The following is a 22,841-nucleotide window of genomic DNA, read 5'->3' on the forward strand; positions in this document are numbered from 1 at the left end:
TGACGTTATTTTTTGTCTTGGCTACTCCCCAGTAGAATGTGAGCTCCAAAAAAGCAGCTCAGAAGATGATTAGGAAGATTTAGGGAGGGAGAATGTGGGAAATCCTTGGGACGTTAGTTGTGCTGTGTTGGAATGAGGCCTCTGCAGCAGGGAAGGTTTGATCCTGCCTGTTTCTTTGGCCAGCCTTGAGGACTTGGGCTGCAGCATGACTCCTGCTTCAGCACTGCAGCACCTGTAGCATATCAAAACAATTGGGCTTCTTTTATTTTGATTGATTGATTGATTTTTTTTTTTTGTAGGAAAATGGCTGAGTAATATTCCAGTTGCAATTAATATGTTTGACAAATCTTTGACAGTGAACTCTAGGCATTAGGTCATGACCTATTCATTGTGTATTTTGGAGTGAAGAAGGAAAAACCACAATCCAAGTAATATCTAATTATTTGGGGATTTGACCCATAATGTCCTCTTCCCTTTTCCTCAGTTATGATAAATTTCCAAAGCATTTTCTTCTTGTTAATCTAAGGAGGGTAAACGTTTTTTTCCCCTTTGGTTTTACCTGTATTTATTCATTGTTCCCTTGACTGAATACTCACATAATTAAAATGATGAGTAAACAGTTAAGTAGAAGACCTTGGCCAGCATAATAGACACCACCTGAATTTTCTTTTTCTGTGTTTAGCAAAGGAAAATGTTATGTTTGAATTTTGTTGAACATTACTGTTTTTTTTTTCCTTTTGTTCCCAGTCCCTTCTCTCCCCTCCCCCATGTCTTTGATTCCTTTTTATTTTTACATTTATTTTTATTTTTACGTTTCTTATTTCTGGCAAAAGTTAAAACTGTATGGCCCTCTTTCCCCTCACTCTCCCTCTTCTTTCCCTCTCATCCCAACAAGTAGGTCTCTATTTCTTTTCTCATTTTGGAGTAATAACTTACCTTCACTAGAAGAGTCCTGAGTCATAGAATTGGGATATTCATATACTACTGCATGGACAACCCTAAAATATAGTTTTGAAATATCTATTTTTAAAAGATCTTTTTTCTCCCTATTTTCAATGCCTGGTAATTATCTACATCTGGATATATTTTAATCCTTCTTGCAAACCTGATACATTAAGACTCAGCTGAGTCAATGCCAGGCATGTGATGCACATTTAATGTTAAATAAATTTTTTGTTACAAATCCTCTTTTCTGTTCCATATTTTTAAAAATTAGAACCTATGTATATACATGGGAAAAGTTTGCTAAATTGTAGCTGGCAGGGATGACAGGAGGTAAGGAAAGGGATGTGTAATTCAGGATGGTACGGTGAATTTACTCTTTTGAATCAGAAAGATTTGTATTTGAATCCAGGCTTAATGATTTTTGCTTTTAAGCTATGACCTGGTGAACTTAACTTCTCTGAGTCTTTATTCCCTCGTATGTTAGATTTGAATAATACTCTTGCACAGACTTGGCTATGATGAATACATGGGAATATTTGTAAAGTAGCTTTTTTAGTTTTTTTTGTGTGTGTGTGTAGTTTATGGGTGTATATGATCAGACATATATGTTATCATTGAACTCTTCTTTTTCTCCATATCTCATCATCTGTCAAGCTTTGCCTAAAGAATCCTTGTAGCCTTCATTTTCTCTCTGCTGCCACATTCTTTGATCTAGCTTGCATGTTCTCCCTTATGTGGCTTCTTGGTCTTATGTGTGGCAAGGGAAAAATGGTAAAGAGCTCTGAGTTTCCATTCCAGTTTCTTCTCTTATTGAATAGTATATTCTGTGCAGTATAGTATAGTCCAGTTTCAAGAAGAGTTGGGATATTTATGATATTGATTACTTAACAGCAGCTCTCCACCAGGGGTATGCATTAGATTCCTTGTCTCCAGATACCTTTCATCTCTATTAAACTTTAAGCGTCTTGATGACAGATTCTGTGTCTATATGTGTTACACTACTGCCCCCTCAGCAGAATGGTACTTTGTACGGTGTGTGCTGAGCCCCATCTCCCTTTCAGATTTTGGGGAAATTGATTTGCATTTTTATAATGTTTAGTAAAATTTATAAAAAATGCTCCTGGTATGTTAAGCTAGTCTTAAGTCATTTTCCATAAAATGTAGAATTTCTTATTTTTCTCAGACTCCAGGCCTGGCTTTTGACAGGCTGCTTTCTTGTCTACAACTTGTGTTTGTATGATAAACATAGGACTCATATGTCAGGCTAGCTTTTCTTCTTGTAATGTTTGCCAGACATGGTTGTTGTTGGAAGACAGTTCTCCATGGGTCTCTCACATGTTATGTATGTTTTACAAGCAGAGATGCTACTGACTGCCTTTTTTCTAGACTGTATTTTTCAAAGAGGTTTATATAGTGAGCAGCCTTGGAAGATAGAGTTATTGTTTCTCTCCAGAGCAAAAGGCAGGTTTGCTTACTATTCAGTATAATAAAAAAGTCTCCCTCCAGAGTCTGTTTACTTAGTGTCCAGCATGGTAAAGGTAGTATCACCCTACAGAGCAAAAGACAAGCATGTTTATGCCCATTATAAAAGGTTTGGGTTCCTAAGCTCAGGGTTTCTTTCCTGGAACATGATCCACTGCATGTACACTTGTCATCTGGCCATCTTTGTGTTACCCTATGGGAAATGGGACTCAGGGAACTGGCACAAAACCTGACACTGGTACTGCTATTGCCATGAGTAATAAAGTTCTTTTCTCTAACCTATAAGTCTTGTGTCTGTCTTCAGCATCTATAAAACCGTGGTAGGATAATTTGTTAGTTTACGAGTAGGGTAAAATTTCAGATCCATCACAGTTTTTGACAGTAATATGAAAGCCACTCTTTTCAGAACTGCAAAATGGGCCCTCTACAAGTAATTCTTGTTAAGCCTTAATCTACATTAAGCCTGGGTCTCTGGAAAGGTACCTAGATGAGGCTAGAGCTCAGGTTCCTTATGACCATACTGTGTTTTCTCTTTTCCCCCTGTTTTTTTTTAATGAAACTAAATTTATTCAAGTTCAAGGACTATCGTTCTGAAATAATCTTGCTATGAAATGATGTTAACAGTGATCTCCTTTTCTCTCTCTTTTCCCCAAATAAAAGCATTGCTATTTTATACAGTTGAGCTACACTGGCAAGTGTGTTGATTTGTTTACTTAACACTGAAGTTTGGAATGTATGTTATCTTCAAGAGAAAAATGGGGTAGTTGGGAGGACATTTCTTTTTAATTGGGTAACATGACAATCTCAATGGTAAATAACCTAATAAACTAGGTAATAAAACATAGTATGTTGGATGGTGACAAATGTTAAGGAAAAGAAAGGGAGGACAGGACAGTGTTGAAATTTTAGGTAATGTTGGCTACGGAAGCTCTCATGGAGGTGACTTGAGTAAAGGTCTGAAGTTAGGAGACTAGCCATTTAACTTTCTGGAGGAAGAGCATTCTGGGCAGAGGGAACAGCAAGTACAAAGGCTCTGCAGCAAAGTGTTCCTGGTACAAGACATTGAGGAGGCTGATTTGTAATGCTTTGAAGACATATAATGAGAGGATTATAGCGTTGCCCTTTGCTTAGCTATCTTTTTATTCTTCAACCAGAGCACTTACTTTTATGTTTAGGTACTTTTTCACTTGAGGAATGGGATTTCTTCCTTTAAAAATAATTTGAAAACTACTAAACTAGATAATTTTTCTTCTGCAGTATTCTGTAGTTCTCCTTGATGGTCTCTGTAAGTGCTCATTTTTCAACAGTCAACATAAGTCCCGCATCTGTGTTTTTCAATTCAGCAGGTATTTGAGAGCTGTGTTAGATCTTACTTTACAGGCATACCTCGTTTTATCGTGCTTTGCTTTATTGCATTTCACAGATCATTGCATTTTTTACAAATTGAAGTTTGTGGCAACCCTGCATTGAGCAAGTCTGTTGGTGCCATTTTTCCAGTAGCATTTGCTCATTTTATGTTCCTCTGTCACATTTTGGTAATTCTCGCAATCTTTCAAGCTTTTTTGTTATCTTTGTTATGGTGATCTGTGGTTAGTGGTCAGTAACATCTCTGACGTTACTACTACAACTTGCTGAAGGCTCAGATGATGGTTAGCATTTTTTAGCAATAAAGTATTTTCTAATTAAGGTATGTACATTGTTTTTTTAGACCTAATACTATTGCACACTTAATAGACCACAGTATAGTGTAAACATAACTTTTTCATGTCCTGAAAACCAAAAAATTTTTGACTCGGTCTCGCTTTATTGCGATATTTGCTTTATTGTGGTGATCTGGATCTGTACCTGCAATATATTTGAGGTATGCCTCTGTATGACTTATGTTTTAACTCCCACATGGATTATTTTCTTTATATTTCTGTTGAAGAGAAGAGACTGAGGCAGGTTGGAATAGTTAGAGAATACTCTAAGATAGCATACAAACTAAAACTTCTCTAGCCAAGGTCTCTATTTACCCTTTGTTACTAAATATAAAGGCTGGCTTTCAATTCTTATTGACCTTGAAAATTAGCGCCATACCATTTCCTCCTTGAAACACCATCCTATCCCTCTGGCTGTACCATTTCTATCTCTCAAGGATTCTTCTTTCCTTGGGTTTATACCTTGACTGTCCATGCTTCTTACTCCTTAATCTCTGGATACTCTGATCTACTTTATGGCTTCAGTTACCATCTATATGTTGTTGATTCTCATATCAAAATTTCTAGTCTTAAATTCCACTCTTGAGCTCTAAGCAGTTGTAATAAGTTGGCTTCTAACATATCCATTTTGATGGCCAGTGGGCAACGTAGATTCAGATATCCAAAGCAAGGTATCTTTATTTATCTTTCTTCAAGAAAGGTATCTTTCTCCCACAAAGAAAAACAAACTTGTTCTTCCTCTTTCTTTATTTTGGTAAATAGTATTCTTGATCAGTTAAGCCAGAATATTTATGTTGATGCCCATTAGTCAAAGACCATCATGCCCACAGTGTGCAAAACTGGGTTTGTTGATGCTTTCTGCAGCAAGGAAACCACACACCATAAGAAACCATGTGATATCTCAGCAAGACTATGCTGAACAAACTTAGAGAATATGGGCTTTTGTTAGATAATATTGGGGAGGATTCAGGGAACTGGTGGGGATTTGCTGTGGTTTAGGTACTATCAAGAAGTGAGGGTAATTCTATGATTGGATATCTTAATAAATCTTATCCCAGAGGTGAGAAGACCAGGGTGAGGCTAAAAGTGTAATTGGTGAAGAAGTAGCAGTCATTCGTGTTAGCTGGGGTTTTGTGTGTGTGTGTGTGGTTGTGCAGAGACCTTGCTTTTGTCTATATTCAGACAGACTCAGATTGGCTTGGTTTTGCCTCACTTCCATCATGGTCTCAGAGGACCTTTTATCTGATGTTGGTGATCTGTGAGATTCCGTTTGGCAGAAAAGCATCACAGCCTAGCTATGAGTGCTAGGTTCCTTCTTAGCTATGAGGGGCTGCTTTTCTCTTTCTCACTTATTTGAAATAGATGTAAAAGATGAGGTAGCATATGGATAGCAGGAAGATAGATTAAGAGTGTTTAGACAGGGTATATGAACAAAGAATTTACTTGTGATTGGTTGTTTATGTTTGAGAGGCAATAAAGAAACTTATTCTGTTTGAAATATATCAGTAGAATCTAGTGTTAATGTTGAAGCAGAGATGTCTAGTTTGTTTATTCCTTACTAGGGGAAGAGGGGTTGGGGGTGGGGTTATGTGTCAGTCATATATTGGGCTATTTAAAACTAAATGTTTGCATACTTAATATGTGCCAGACACTAAGTACTTGTGTGATCTCTTTTAATCTCTTGGGTTAATTGGGTTAGAAAGGAAGGATGCATATCCCTTGCATTGGGAATAAGGACCAAACTGGAGATCCAAGTGGGGCTAGTGGTGTTAAGTAATATTTAAGAGTGTGAGTTTCATCATATTGGATTGGGTTTGAATCCTGCCATCACCTCCCAATTAGTAGTAATAAGATCTTGAGCAAGTTACTCAACCCCTTAGAACCTCTGTATTTTACAGATTTAAATGGGCAATAATAATAATACTGTCTTCAGATGACTGGCGATACTTGGTACTTAGTAAGCACTCGGTATACAATAGCAGCTTTTATTACTTTTCTCTTATTGGCTATGTGCCTTTGGACAAATCACAAAACTCAGATCCTCAGTTCTGATGTCATTTTACAGGATTGGTGTAGGGATCAAAAAGTGTAAATTGAAGCGCATTAGAAAGAAAGCACTTATACAAATAAAATAAATGTTAATGTCTAGTATATTGTCTCTCAAGTTTTGAATTTACTTGACAAGTAAAGGACTGTGGTAGGGTTATGATGTTTTTGGATCAAGTTATACAGGATCTTGAATGTTAGGATGAGAAATTTAGATTTGATGCTGTGGACTTTAGAAGTTCAGCCATCAGATAGACTTTAGAGCAGGGGGATGAGATGATTCAAATGGTGGCCTAGGAAACTTGGAATTGGAGAGGGAGAGCCTAAAGGTTCAAAGACCAGATTTAGGAAGCTAAATTTCAGGCTAAGTAATAGTGGCCCAGATTAGTGAAATAATAGTAGAAGTGAAAAATCTGTGATGTTTCTAAGGAATTACTACAATTTAATTATAAGTTGAATGTGAAGGCTGTAGAAATAACAATAAAGGCTTCTTGAACTTTAATTTTGGAAATGGATTGGTTAAAGTTATTTAGATGTAAATAGTTAATAGATTTGAAGAAATAACCTTGTTACAATGTACAGAATGACCAGAGACTTTTGGTTTTAGGTATTTATTTGACTTTCCCCATGACATAGATTCAAATGTGTACTGTGCAAAAAGAAAACTGTTGGAAAAGGATACAGGTTTCAGTGGTAAGCTGTAAAGAATTTGATTTTAAGTTAAAATAAGTATAGATATGATAGAAGTGTTGTGATTAAAATCTGTTTGCTGTGCTGCAGTTAGGGGTGAAATTACTTTGAAATGCTTCAAAAAATGATAGATGGATAGATATGTGATAAATCAAATATAGAAAAATGTTAATTGTAGAATCTCAGTGGTGGGCACATGGATGTTCACTGTAAACTAATCTTTTCCATGTTTTTGAAAGTTTTAATAATAAAATGTTGGAGGAAGAGTGAAGATATTGACTGTTTGCTAAAGGCTAGTCTTGAGAATTTCTCTTCCCTGACCTGAGACTTTTGTTTTCTCTATAGGAACTTTCCGCTGTACTTTTTGCCATACAGAGGTAGAAGAAGATGAATCTGCAATGCCCAAAAAAGATGCACGCACACTTTTGGCAAGGTTTAATGAACAAATTGAGCCCATTTATGCTTTGCTTCGAGAGACAGAGGATGTGAACTTGGCCTATGAAATACTTGAGCCAGAACCCACAGAAATACCAGCCCTGAAACAGAGGTGAGTGTAGGCCCTGTGCTCTTATCAAGAGCACTTTTAAGCTTGCCCTTGTTTTAACTACCTGTACTTTGGAGAGCAGGATTGGGTAAGTAATTTACCAGGAGACTAAAAGCTATAAGATTATGTGGATTCTAAGCTCTGCCACACATGTCGTATTAACTTGTGCCTGTGATGAAATTTGTTTGTACTGAATGCAGTACAGTATGGGCGCTAGGCAAAAATCTTTAAATAGTCAGGTTTGACTTTTAAGTACTCAATCTGCTTGGGCCTACTGCAACTCAGCCAATTGTTAGTTAGTCCTAAATTGGTTGTGCCTCTTGGGGATATCTGAATTTTCCTTGTCAAGTTCTGAAGCCTGAAGTTCTTTAAGGAATACAGCTTTCACTTTTTTTGTATGTTTGTTTTTGAAGTTTTTAACCACACATTTCTTGCCTTCCTTAGTTTTCAGTGCAACTTTCTTGAAAGTGAAGTATAGTGGGTGTTACCTATGGGTTAATACTTCTTACTGTGGCTCCCTATTTTTGTCAGTGTACCCTAATTTTTGAATTGCAGAGGCAGCCTTAATTTTGCCATGCCATAAAAAGTGGTTTTTCTTCTTTGAAAAGTATAAATGAGAATTGAGGTCAGGGAGTACTCTCCTATTCTTCCCTTTTTCTTTCTTCTTCCCAGTTTCAAGCTGAGGGCTTAGAGTTTATACCCATCTACTCCCTTCCATAGAACACAATAGTCCAAGTTGTAACTGTATAGATTTTGGGAGCACTCTTAGTATTTTGTGCCCTCTGGTACTGATGTTGCAGAAAAGCCAGTTCTGGGCAGTCCTGAGCAAATTGAGTTTCTTTTTGGTGGTTAAAAACAATCCAGTTATACAGAAGGTTTTGTATCTGTACAAGTTATTGTGAATTTTCTTTTCTAGCATCTGTGTCAGTTAGGATGCCTTTATCTGTGATAACAGAAAACCAACTAGAAGTAGCTTGAACAGTAAGAAAAACTTTCTAGCATGACCAGAAGTTCTTAGGTAGCACAATTCAGAATTAATTCCACAGCTCAGTTACATCTTCAAGGATCTAGATTTGTTCCATATTTACTCTGCCGAACTTGGCCTGTTGGTTTTCCTCTTGGCACCACCAGGGGAGCTAGCCTAAGATGGCCATATCTTTCTAGGTATCACATTTAGATGAAAATGTTCAAGCACAGAAAATGGACCATCCCTTCCTTGTGTCCTATTTTAAGATGGAAAAAAGCTTTCTCAGAGGGCCACCTTCATCCTACTGTACCCTCAATGTCTCGCTGACCAGAATTGCTTTATATGCTTATTTTAAACCAGCATCTCACAGAGGAAATGAGATCACATGATTGGTGCTTGGACTGGTTAAGGTTTACCTCCTAGGACTGAGGAAGGTGCCAGAGTCCTTTGGAGCAAATAGCCGTCAATACTTGAATAAAATCAATAAGCAAAGAAGAAGAGGAGCCATAATTATAGGCAACCAATATCATCCACATTACAGATAGCCTTAAATTTTTCTTACTGGTCGTTGGTCTCTTATCAAGAATTTATTTGTTATATCTTTTTGTGCATTTAAATAATACTGTAACCCTGTCACAGAAACCTGTGAGGGAAATTGATTTTACAAAAATACATACCTTTCTAAGCTTATGGGTTATTTCATATTGAAGTGTGTTTAGACATTTTCTCTGATTGCTTTCTATACAATATAATACTATTTATGAATTATATTTGTGTTTCCTCTCCTAACTATAGCTGTCTTCTTGTTTATTAAGATCCTTCCCCTCTACAGTAGCATTCATTCACCACCACCACTGGCATTCTACCTCTGTTGTTCCACATCTACCACAGTCTGCCTCCCATTCCAGGATCTTCATTTAGGTATCCCTCACTCCATGCTGGAGATAAGTCTGAGCCAGATGCCCAATAGCAGCTCACTATATCAAATCACCTGCTTCTCATTAGGTAGGCATGATGGTGACTCAAAGGATGAAGAAGAATCAGGAAATACAGGAAATAAACTAATCAGGAAAGAGGCTACTCAACAGTTTGGTCACTAAGAAGAAAGGGGAAAATGGAGGCAGGCAAGAAAGATTGAATGGTCTCCCTGGACTTCCAGCCAGAACAAAATATAACCGCTTGTACGTGGTCAGGAGAAAGACCAGTAGAGCTAGGTTAGAAGGTGTTACCCTGGCTGAGATAGCCTCACCAAGCATTTGACAAGCTCCACCGCTTGGATATAACATCCTGAAAGTGGTATTGATTTATCCTTTCTGTACTATAGGATCCATTTCAGAGCACAGCAGTCCTGTAGTAGCCATCCTGCCCCAGTACAAGAAAAGAAAAACATCAATAGAGTTGTATGGGGGCTCATAGACAAGAGTAATTCATTAATTAAAAAAAAAAAGCAGCATGATTGTTTGGTTACTAATATGTAACCAATTAAATTCCCTAGAACAGGAACCAGAGGCTGCCGTTGCAGGACTGTCAGTAGATTTAACCCAAGAGCTGATGGACAGTTTCTGCCTTTCAGCAAGTCAACCCACTGGTGATATTTAAAGTCTTCCTATTCTTCTTAAATGGAATTTCTTTCCAGTAACCTCTCCTTTTCCATCATCTCTTATTTAGCATTCACCTTAAAGATCTTTAAAATTTTATTTATTTTTGAAATAATATTCCTCTCTCACCCCTGAGTAAGTTATATCTTTTAAAATTCTAAAATTTCTTACATAATATAAAAAGATTCAAAACTAAATTGTTACTTTTGTCATCTTTAAGTGAAATGTGCACATTCTCTCCGTAGAAGAAATTTAAATATGCAGAAGGAGTGAACTCTGATGTCTCTCATCTAAATTTTTTTTAGTGTCACATTTGCTGATGATTTAATTTGACTGTGTATGTGGTGAAGGTAGAAATAAAATCTGTGTAGTCAACTCTCCATGGTAAAAATTATCTTTTAAAAAAAATTCTTCCAAATTAAAAAATTTGTTTAACTTGTGGTGAGATCTCTCCTGCCTCGGAATTCCCTGGTGGTCCAGTTGTTAGGACTCTGCTTTTTCTGCCGAGGGCACAGGTTCGATCCCTGGTCCGGGAACTAAGATCCTGCAAGCCACATGGTGTGGCCAAAAAAACAAAACAAAACAAAACTCTCCTGCCTCAAACTGGAATAAAACCAATCTTGAGTTTCTATAATGGAATACTGAAAACAAAAGACTTTTTAAAAATGGTCTCATGCTAACATTTATTTGAATTGTCCTGTTCTTTTTCTCTATTCTTATTCTTCTCTACTCAAAGTACTGAACACTTGCTAACCTTTGGAAGATAGTCTTCAGAGTTAATGCTAAATATACAGCACAGATGAAAACTGTGTGTTCAAGATGATATAGAGAAACAATAGCTTCAGAAAGAGTGAGTGAATCATTTAAGATTCTGGGTGAAGGAGAGATGAATAAGGACAGGATGTAGTTATCCAGGTCAGAACTAGAGAAACATTGATTGGGTGGAAAGAGACAGAAAAGGCATCTGGCTAGCTCAGGGAGACACATGTGGGCGCAGACAAGCATACAGAACAGTCTCAGCACAACAAGATAAGAACGTTAGCTGAAGATAGAAGAGACATTAAAAGGAGTCAACGAGACAACTGGGTGAGAGAGGAGAGACTAGAATGTAGAGTGAGCACAGAAACATGAAAACACAGATCAGGCCAAGAGAGAAGGGAAAACTGAATGCTTGAGAGAAAGCAAAAATCAAAAAGACAACTTAAACCAGACTAAGCACAGTCATATTATAGTGAAGACTTTTAGAAGACAACATGGAAGATAGAAAAGGAATGACTAGGGACAGATATGGATTAAATTGAGACAAATGTAGTAAATAATGCAAAAAGTAACATTAGATGAATGCAGAAAGGAATAAAAGGTAGAGAGAAACCAGTTATTTCCAGCTGTAACATAAGACTTTAAAATATAGTAAGACAAATAGATAGATTGGGTACAGAGAGATGGCCTTGTAGGCCTAGACTCAGAGTGGGCCAGCAAATAACTGATGAAAAAGCTATAGGAAAGAGTGATTTACAAAGCAGCCCTGGTACAGCTAAAGGCAGTAGTTACAAGGCATGGATTAAGTGACCAGATCAGCATGGTTTGTACAACTAGAGAGGGTGCATTTTTTTGATAGAAAAAGTGGCAGTGGGTCTGTAGATATCCAGAGGCAGAACAGGAGGGAGGGATGGGATGAACCCAAGATTACCTCCAGAGGTTGGTCAGAAACACAGTATTCTCAGGGAGAGATGTAATGGGCCAATCAGATATGTGGATAGTAGTATACATCAGAGAAATCTCAACTAAACATGAGACAAAACTCAAGTAGATGTGAGTGGGCCCAGGGAGAAATGAGGAGCAATGGAGTAAGCAGATATGAAGTAGGACCAAAGAGAAGGAAAAACAGTGAATGGCTTCTGAGAGAGAAAACTGATACAGAACTTAAAGACAAATGAAGAAATATTGCTTAGGCTCAGAATGAGACAGCACACTACACAGGAGACAGTCCAGGATTCATGGAAAAGATTTAGGAAAAATGGCAGAGAAGTAAAGGAGAAACATAGGGCCAAGAGAATCAGTCAGCAGACACAGAAAGGAACACAGCAAAAGGTATGGAGAAAGATACAGAGCAGGTACTAAGTAAGCAAGTAGTTCATGAAATATGAAGATAGTTTATGCAATGAAAGAACTGTCTAAACAGAAAAGGAGGGACAGTCATGCCTAGAACTTGATGCAGAAAAGCATCAGTAGCAGGCAAAGAAAGACAAGGTGTGAGCTTAGACACACAGAAAATCAGGTATATTCAAAAGAATGTGGAGTACATTGAAAGTGAAACAATCAGATAAAACGGGGAGCAGCAGAAAGACTGAAAACTCATAGAGATGAGGAAACATTAAGTGACTAGAGAAAGATAAGGAATGATCCAACCTGGAACAGACTAAGAAGAGCATGGGTAGTAGAAGTAAAAGGCAAAACAAAATAGACTCAGAAATAGATCATGGTTGCTGTGGGGTAGAAATAATGGTTGGGCCTGGATATGGAGAGTCGGCATAGGTGCAGAGATGGACAGATACAAGTTGAAAAGAAGCTGATCTCTGCATAAAGATTTGCCTTATTTGGTGAGTCGCAGAATATTAATTCTGAGTTGAAGTCTGGCTTTGTAGAATACTATTCTAGCTTCTCAGCACACAAAAGAAAGGGAAAAGTCCACAGAACTACTTTGAATTCTTCTGGGCTGAGCTGAGAGCATGCTTTTTAAAATATAACATGTGTTTTGTTTTGTTTGGGGTTTTTGTTTTGTTTTTAAACAAAATACTCATCAAAGATGTTCCTGGGAGAGATTTTTGCCAGACTAGTGTCTTTAAGTGGATTATGTCACTATTTCATTCTCCCCTCTCTCTAAGTAGACATATTTAAACATCTTAATCTGTACAACGTCAATCATTTATATACACCAGAGGATTCAGTGTTTGAGGAACTTAAATATAAATATGATGTGTTGTTCTAACCAATGTAACTTTCACCCTGGGGTATAAGAGCAGATTTTCCAGAATTATGAAAGCATGTGTGCATGATTGCTAGATAGAATTTATATGTAATTCTTCAGTAACTACTTCCCCAGCTCCCCTTCTTTTCTAGCACCAAAACTTCAAGTTTTCTTCTTCCCTTCCTCCTCTAATCTTTTTATTTAGCAAGGACCGTGCAGCAACTGCTGCTGCAGCTGCTGGCCTGGCAGGTGGGCACCACCGGGAAACATGGGCCACCAAGGGTCCCTCTTATGAGGACTTATACACTCAGAATGTTGTCATTAACATGGATGACCAAGAAGATCTTCATCGAGCCTCACTGGAGGGGAAATCTGCCAAAGAGAGACCTATTTGGTTAAGAGAGAGCACTGTCCAAGGAGCATATAGTTCTGAAGAGATGAAAGAAGGTAAGAGTAGAAGAAGTAAGATGAATATGTCTTGGGTATGGTAGAAAATGAACTTGCCTTAGGAAATCACCTGGGCAATTCTTAGTTTTATTGGAAACCCACTGTGTCTGTTTTATAAAACAATTGCATTATAGCAGGAAGTAAATTGAGCAATAAGCATTAAAACCAACCAGTAGACTTGTATTAAACTTCAACTTAGTTGAAAAAACAGCTTTTTAAATTTCCATTTTAGATTTGAGAAATTGTCATCTCTTTATGTTAATTTCTTGAAAAAGTACTCTTGTGTTCAAAGTGGCCAAATTCATTTCTTCTTTAATCTTCTGTTGCCCTAACTTGCATGCATTTTTGTTTCTTTGAATTAGGAACCATAACTATATACTAGTCCAAACTATTTATGTTGTCTCCTCATAAATACCGAGGAGATGTGCTACTTGAAATATATAAAAAGATACCAAATGAGTAAAGACAAGGATTCTCACCATCCAAGAAGATTGGCAAAACTTTATACTAGAAGATTTTGGAAATCTCTGTGAGCCCTGAAAGGTTAAGGATTATATAATAATCAGAAGCTTGAGAACTGCACGATTTTACTTTTTAAATTTTAGTCTCGAATTACTGGATTCAGAGACTGGGTGATGATGGTTTAGGACTAGGTAGAAAATGGGAGACTAAAACTGGATAAGTATTGCTCAGAAACTGGGAAACAGAGGTGAAAGAGGGAGTCTTTACCTCTGGTTAGATTTCATCAGCATTAGAACCTACCCACCCCTATTCCTAGGATATGTATCATTGCCAACATATCACCTGAGTCTGTTTCTTTAATACTAAAGAATCATCAGTAATTAAAAACCACTTGTTTTTTGACTTATTTTTCTAACCTCTTTTCCCTTCATAATTAGCATTTCTTTACTGTGTATGCTAAGAATTGTAAAAGTAGTGTGGAGTTGCGTAGTCATGGTAAAAGCAGATGTGTGATTCTCTACTGTGATTCTCTTTGGTGTTTTAATTCCAACCAGAAAAAAGTTTTCCTTGGCAATCATACTTTACTCTCCCTCCTTCCCACTGATTACCTTGGCTGTGAGGTTTAGTTATTTTGGTGCATATTGGTTTAGATTACATAGTAGTTAGGCTGTCAACTATTTAATAGGTTCGTTTTCCCCAACTTGGCTTCTTGCCTGTTCTTGAAGCAACCAAGCCTTTTTTTTCTGTGAACTTAGGAACAAAATCGAATGAAATAAAACTATTGTTAGCCAGTATTGTATACAGTTAGGCTCATATGTTTAACAGTCAGTGTTTATAATTCCTAGAATGGTACAACTTGAATCATAAGGGCTTTAAATAAGTCATCTAGTCTACCCTGTTCCCTTTTGTGACTATTTCCTTCTGTGTATAAAATAGGATATGCTTTTATGTCTAAATTTGTCTTCGTTAGGTTTTATTATAGTTGAATAGGCTCTATCCAGTGAATGTGTGAAGTGACTCTTATTTGTCCTACACTTAATTTTCCTCAGAGTTCAAGTTATTTTAACATCTTTCAGAATTTTATAGACTTCAGTCATGTCCTTATTACTCTACTGAAAGTTCTAATTCCTTTTGATTCTACTTTCCTTACAAAGCGTTCTCTTCCCCCAAGCCATCTCCACCTACAGTTTTTGCCTTATTTTAATTATCTTTTTCTGGACCATCTCCAATTGTAATATACTTTACTTGAGACCTAGTGACCAGAACAATACATGTTATTTATGCATGAATTTATCATTAACTATTTGAGTTTTATCTCAAATATCCTTCTAGTTTTTACATGGCAGTTTATTGCTTTGCTTCTGGAAGCATATTAAGACCAACAACTTTAGAATTATGTGCCGAGATTTTTTTCAGACTCTCTCCTGCCCTTTATCTGATAGCTTGGATAAGGTTTTTTAGTATATTTTAGATTATTTTTCTATAGGCAGATTTTCTTACACTTGCCAATAATGAAATAGATCTGCCACTTTTCTGCCCACTTATACAACCTTCAGCTCTTCCTATATTTTTTTGCTATCAGTTTGGCCTTTAAGAACCCAGAATTGCTTAGCATCATCAGTGAACTTGACAGTTTCCCAGGACACATCTTCTTCGTAATTTATAACTCTATCAAATAAGACTGTTCCTAGAACTAGTGTTTCTACCTTACCATCTAGAGATTTGTTCATTTATCCTTATTTTTTGTTTTCTGTCTTCATCTGTAACAGAATAATTCTTTTTTTGGCTAAATCTCTCAAGAACCTTGTCAGAAATCTTTTAGATATGACTTCATTTAGTTTACAAAACTAAATTGCTTTTCCTCTAATTTTATATTTACTTTAAACATTATTCAAAATACTATGTTGGTAATATTAAGGTATTTGGAAAATTCTTTTAGAAGTGTATAGTCTTAGAGACTTGCATACATTCCTTGTCTTTTTTTCCTTTTGAAATACTGCGTTGGTAATAAGGGCTCTAAGGAGGAGGTTCAGCCTTTGGCACTATTTTAAAATGGTTAAGTTTGATTTTAACCCTCATTTTTACATCAATGTTATCAAAAGCCTGTTTTCTCTGATCTAAACTTTTAACTTCTCAATTCCTGTTTCCCTTTCTCTCTCTTATGTGCCCAATATCTTATCTCAGGAGTTCTGTACTTTCTAAAATGTCCAGGGTTACAACTAATTCATTCTAATATGTTAATGAGAAGATACTTTCACTTCATCCATGGCCAGAATTGGTCATTTCTGGGTCTTCTCTTGATAATAAATAACACTAATCTAAGTGCCAGGCCTTCACAAATATTCACTTAATACCCACAATAATCCAGTGAGGTAGACACTGTTTTTCCCCCTTTTTGTACTTGAGAAAATTGAAGCAGAAAAAGATGAAGTAACTTGACCAAAATCATACAGCTAATAAGTGTTAAGAGTCAGGATTTGAATCAAAGAGTCAGGTTTCAATCAACATTTTAAATTCTTTTATGTATTTAAATGGCATTATATTTTGTATTATTTTCAGAATACAAATGTTTTTCTTAAATTCTTCATCTGTAATATGTACACAAAATGATAGGAGGTGTGTGGTGGGAGAAGTTTCATTTCTGATACTAGATTCCTAGATAAACAGTTCAAAGTACACTTAATTTGCTTCAGGAAAATAAAACTGCCATTTATTCACTCATTCATCAAATATTTATTCAGTGCCTAACAAGCAATAGGCACTATTCTGGGTGCATGGGATATATCACTGAATAAAAAAGGTAAATATCTGTTGTGGAGCACCTACAGCTGTGGAAAGCAGGTGACAAAGACAGTAGACATAAATTATTATGTTAGAAAATAAATGCTATGGGGAAGAAAATAGAGCATTGGGAATATAGAGGTAGGGATGAATTGAAAGAAGGTGAAATCTGAGTGAAGACATGAAAGATGCAAGGGGGTATGGATACCTAGAGGAAAAATATCCCAGGCAAAGGAAACTGGCAGTGCAAAGGCCCTGAGGTAGGAGTGTGTGTGTGGTGTGTACAGGGAATACCATGGAGGCCACTGTGACAGGAGCAGAATGATCAAGGGATAAGAGAAGGGATAAGTAGGTGGGCAGGAGGAGTTCAGATGATGTAGGACTTTATATGCCATTGTAAGGCCTTTGGCTTTTACTCTGAGCAAGGTGAGGAGCCGTATTTTGATGTCCTATTATGCCAGCTACAAAATTCGTCCTTCATAGACATTATTTCATGTTCTTATCCAGAGCCCTAGAAGATAGATGCTTTTATTATCCCATCTTACAGAAAAAGGTACCAAAGTTTAGAGACTAAATAACTTGCCTAAAGTGTTACAGCTTGCATGTGGAAGAACCAGGATTCAGATCCAAGCCATATATTTCTTAAAACCCATGTACAGTTGACCCTTGAACAGTGCAGGGATTAATCTGAGTATAACTTAAATTCATGGTTTCTCCACCTCCATGGGTTCAACCAACCATGGAGCATGTAGTACTGTAGTATTTACTATTGGAAAAAAAAAAAATCCATGTATACATGGACCTGCACAGTTCAAACCCACATTGTTCAAGGGTCAACTGTACTTAACCATTACGCTACTTAAGTTCCAGTTTGTGAGAAACATTTTGAATATCTTATGGACAGTAGCTCAAAAAATGGAACTAGTGAAGTCTGTGTTATTTTATAATATTATCCTATATTTAAACATAATATATTAAAATATTATATATTTTATTAGTTATAAAGGAATGCCTTTTACATTTAAGAATATTGACTTTCTGGTTTTTTTTCCTTCCAGGTGGCTTAGATATAGACTCGTTTCAGGAGCGTGAGGAAGGCCGTGCGGGGCCAGATGATAATGAGGAGGTCATGCGAGCACTGCTCATTCATGAGAAGAAGACCCCCTCTGCCACAGCAGGCTCAGTGGGGGCGGCTGCTCCTGTGACCACTGCCAATGGCAGTGACTCTGAGAGTGAGACCAGTGAGTCAGATGATGACTCTCCACCCTGTGCTACAGCTGTGGCTGCACATCATAGGGAAGAGGATGAGGAGGATGATGAATTTGAGGAAGTAGCAGATGACCCCATTGTCATGGTGGCTGGCCGTCCGTTCTCCTACAGCGAAGTGAGCCAGAAGCCAGAGCTGGTGGCCCAAATGACACCAGATGAAAAGGAAGCGTACATAGCAATGGGACAACGCATGTTTGAGGACCTCTTTGAGTGAGCTTTCCCTACCTTTTCCTCCTTTCTCTAATGCGCATTTCAAAAAGAAATTCCCTACCTTTGAAGAAAAGTGTTCAGTGGCCTTCTGCCTCTCTTGATGTAAGTCAACTGTTAATCTTGTGCAAAGAGTAATGGGAGAGAGAGAAAGTTTGATTTTTATGCCAGAAACTTCCCCACGAGGTAGGTTGGCTATAAGCGTACCCTTTCCTATTACTACAGTATTAGTATTTTGCTGTATTTCCTTATCTCATCTTTTTCCTTTCCCTTTTAAGACACATTTTTCTCCCTTCTGAAATGAGTGAGAGAAGTCTATAGGTAAATTCTTCATGTCTGCCTGTAGAAGCCCACTTTGATAGGTTACAGTAATTCATTGATCACATCCTTTTTATTTATTCTGACCAAGCATTCCAAACAACTCCTGATATTGCTGCCAACCAAGCAGCTTGGCAACAGGCAAATCATTGATGAAGGAAAAAAAAAATCTTAAAGCTTCATATTGCTTCACAGTTTAGGATGAAGTCAGTTTGTAAGGGGAGGTGGGAGTGTGTGTGGAAGAAGGATGGTTATGCGTAAATCTCATGATTAATATCTAAACCAAAATTGGTGTCTTTAGAGCTGACTTGACTGACAGATATTATTGTTGTACTTAATGCCGTTTGGTTTGTATGTTGGATAATAGAAAACAGAAAGTGTGTTTGGTAAGCCCTTAGGAAGAAATTAGAGAAAAAACACGGACTTAGGATAAGGAGTCCATGTAAATGGTTGAAGAGTGGAGAGCATTGGGAACAGTACCTTTTAACATTGTCTGAGTTTGTGCTGATTTGGAAATCCTTTATATAAAGCTGAGACTGGTCCCCTTCTTTTTCAGTTCTTCCACAGAGCTATAAATTGTTTAAAGAGGCCATTCCAGCAGAAATCAGCATATAACAATTGATTACTCCTCTCTCTTTTTTTTTCTCTCAACATTATTGAAAGCCTTGTCTCTTTTGATTCTTGTCAGGCATGGTATTTTAGAGTGCATCCAGTATATCACTGAGCATTGTAACCTCAAGGAAAATACTTTATTTTGGGTTCTGATATGTAGCATGGTATTATTCCTTAAGGCAGAACTTTAAAGAACTTTCATACAAGGGTCTACAACAATTGTATTTTTTATAATATTTTCCCTTGCATTGTCATTTTAAGTATTTATCATTTTATAGTACATGTGTAAAGTTGAGATAGATTTTAAACATCTGAGCCTTGTATAAAGTAATGATTCATTTACCTGGGTTGTATTATGATTGAATATTGACAATAAATCTATTTTATACTGACTGAAATTTGTTAATCTAGCTCTGTAACATCTTGGAGCATAATTAAAGTGAATACTCTTCCCATTTAAAAAAAAGTGTTTCAGAATTTTTTCTCTTATTCGTCATGTTTCAAATAATAGATGCAATTTTATGTAGTCTAAACTTTTTCTGGCAATAAGTTGCCTTAAGAATGACTTTATGGGAGGAGCTTCAAGGTGGCAGAAGAGTAAGACGTGAAGATCACCTTCCTCCCCACAAATACATCAGAAATACATCTACATGTGGAACAACTCCTACAGAACACCTGCTGAACGCTGGCAGAAGACCTCAGACCTCCCAAAAGGCAAGAAACTCCCCACGTACCTGGGTAGAGCAAAAGAAAAAAGAAAAAACAGAGACAAAAGAATAGGGATGGGACCTGCACCAGTGGGAGGGAGCTGTGAAGGAGGAAAGCTATCCACACACTAGGAAGCCCCTTCGCGAGCGGAGACTGCAGGTGGCAGAGGGGGGAAGCTTCGGAGCCGCGGAGGCTGCAGTAAAAGGGGTGCGGAGGGCAAAGCGGAGAGATTCCCACACAGAGGATCGCTGCTGACCAGCACTCACCAGCCCGAGAGGCTTGTCTGCTCACCCGCCGGGACGGGTGGGGGCTGGGAGCTGAGGCTCGGCCTTCGGTCAGATCCCAGGGAGAGGACTGGGGTTGGCGGCGTGAACACAGCCTGAAGGGGGCTAGTGCGCCACAGCTACCCGGAAGGGAGTCCGGGAAAAAGTCTGGAGCTGCTGAAGAGACAAGAGACTTTTTCTTGCCTCTTTGTTTCCTGGTGCACGAGGAGAGGGGATTAAGAGCGCCGCTTAAAGGAGCTTGAGAGACAGGCGCAAGCTGCGGCTATCAACACGGACCCCAGAGACGGGCATGAGACCCTAAGGCTGCTGCTGCAGCCACCAAGAAACCTGTGTGCAAACACACGTCACTATCCACACCTCCCCTCTCGGGAGCCTCTGCAGCCCACCAATGCCAGGGTCCTGTGATCCAGGGACAACTTCCCTGGGAGAACGCACTGCGCGCCTCAGGCTGGTGCAACGTTACGCTGGCCTTTGCCGCCGCAGGCTCGCCCCACATCCGTACCCCTCCCTCCCCCCGGCCTGAGTGAGCCAGAGCCCCCGAATCAGCTGCTCCTTTAACCGCATCCTGTCTGAGCAAAGAACAGACCGCCCTCAGGTGACCTACACGCAGAGGCGGGGCCAAATCCAAAGCTGAACCCCGGGAGCTGAGCGAACAAAGAAGAGAAAGGGAAATTTCTCCCGGCAGCCTCAGGAGCAGTGGATTAAATCTCCACAATCAACTTGATGTGCCCTGCATCTGTGGAATACATGAATAGACAACGAATCATCCCAAATTGAGGAGGCTTTGGGAGCAACGATATATATATTTTTTCCCCTTTTGTCTTTCTGTGAGTGTGTATGTGTATGCTTCTGTGTGTGATTTTGTCTGTATAGCTTTGCTTTTACCATTTGTCCTAGGGTTCTGTCTGTCCAGTTTTTTTTTTTAATTAAAAATTTTTTTTTCTTAATAATTATTTTTTTTAATAACTTGATTTTATTTTACTTTATTTTATTTTGTCTTCATCTTTCTTTCTTTCTTTTTTTCTCGCTTTTATTCTGAGCCATGTGAAGGACAGGCTCTTGGTACTCCAGCCAGGCGTCAGGGCTGTGCCACTGAGGTGGGAGAGCCAAGTTCAGGACACTGGTCCACAAGAGACCTCCCAGTTCCACTAATATCAAATGGCGAAAATCTCCCAGAGATCTCATCTCAATGCCAAGACCCACCTCCACTCAACGACCAGTAAGCTACAGTGCTGGACACCCTATGCCAAACAACTAGCAAGACAGGAACACAACCCCATCCATTAGCAGAGAGGCTGCCTAAAATCATACTAAGGCCACAGACACCCCAAAACACACCACCAGACGTGGACCTGCCCACCAGAAAGACAAGATCCAGCCTCATCCACCAGAACACAGGCACTAGTCCCCTCCACCAGGAAGCCTACACAACCCACTGAACCAACCTTAGCTGCTGGGGACAGACACCAAAAACAATGGAAACTACAAACCTGCAGCCTGTGAAAAGGAGACCCCAAACACAGTAAGTTAAGCAAAATGAGAAGACAGAGAAACACACAGCAGATGAAGGAGCAAGGCAAAAACCCACCAGACCTAACAAATGAAGAGGAAATAGGTAGTCTACCTGAAAAAGAATTCAGAGTAATGATAGTAAAGATGATCCAAAATCTTGGAGATAAAATGGAGAAAATACAAGAAACCTTTAACAAGGACCTAGAAGAACTAAAGAGCAAACAAACAGTGATGAACAACACAATAAATGAAATTAAAAATTCTCTAGAAGGGATCAATAGCAGAATAAGTGAGGCAGAAGGATGGATAAGTGACCTGGAAGATAAAAGAGTGGAAATAACTACTGCAGAGCAGAATAAAGAAAAAAGAATGAAAAGAATTGAAGACAGTCTCAGAGAACTCTGGAACAACATTAAATGCACCATCATTCGAATTATAGGGGTCCCAGAAGAAGAAGAGAAAAAGGGACTGAGAAAATATTTGAAGAGATTATAGTTGAAAACTTCCCTAATATGGGAAAGGAAATAGTTAATCAAATCCAGGAAGCACAGAGAGTCCCATACAGGATAAATCCAAGGAGAAACATGACAAGACACATATTAATCAAACTATCAAAAATTAAATACAAAGAAAAAATATTAAAAGCAGCAAGGGAAAAACAACAAATAACATATAAGGCAATCCCCATAAGGTTAACAGCTGATCTTTCAGTAGAAAGCCAGAAGGGAGTGGCAGGACATATTTAAAGTGATGAAGGAGAAAAACCTACAACCAAGATTACTCTACCCAGCAAGAATCTCATTCAGATTTGATGGAGAAATTAAAACCTTTACAGACAAGCAAAAGCTAAGAGAATTCAACACCACCAAACCAGCTTTACAACAAATGCTAAAGGAACTTCTCTAGGCAAGAAACACAAGAGAAGGAAAATACCTACAATAATAAACACAAAACAATTAAGAAAACGGGAATAGGAACATACATATCGATAATTACCTTAAATGTAAATGGATTAAATACTCCAACCAAAAGACATAGATTGGCTGAATGGATACAAAAACAAGACCTGTATATATGCTGTCTACAAGAGACCCACTTCAGACCTAGGGACACATACAGATTGAAAGTGAGAGGATGGAAAAAGATATTCCATGCAAATGGAAATCAAAAGAAAGCTGGAGTAGCAATCAGACAAAATAGACTTTAAAACAAAGACTATTACAAGAGACAAAGAAGGACACTACATAATGATCAAGGGATCAATCCAAGAAGAAGGTATAACAATTGTAAATATTTATGCA

General features: G+C 38.0%; 1 protein-coding gene across 5 annotated transcripts in view; it reads left to right on the forward strand.

Annotated features, from left to right (window-relative positions):
• Positions 1-22,841, forward strand: part of GTF2E1 (general transcription factor IIE subunit 1) — a 57,072-nt gene that overhangs the window by 21,374 nt on the left and 12,857 nt on the right. For 4 of the 5 annotated variants that reach the window (XM_082394956.1, XM_082394957.1, XM_082394958.1 and 1 more), the window contains 3 exons: positions 7,209-7,410; positions 13,146-13,387; positions 17,689-18,109. In XM_082394956.1, the coding sequence (XP_082251082.1) occupies positions 7,209-7,410; positions 13,146-13,387; positions 17,689-18,109 (865 nt within the window). Of the gene's footprint in view, positions 1-7,208; positions 7,411-13,145; positions 13,388-17,688; positions 19,429-22,841 lie in introns of those variants that run through there. The other variant, XM_082394960.1, reaches the window with a different exon arrangement.

Source organism: Balaenoptera borealis, assembly GCF_965194805.1.
Source record: "Balaenoptera borealis genome assembly, chromosome: 5".
Taxonomy (NCBI): domain Eukaryota; kingdom Metazoa; phylum Chordata; class Mammalia; order Artiodactyla; family Balaenopteridae; genus Balaenoptera; species Balaenoptera borealis.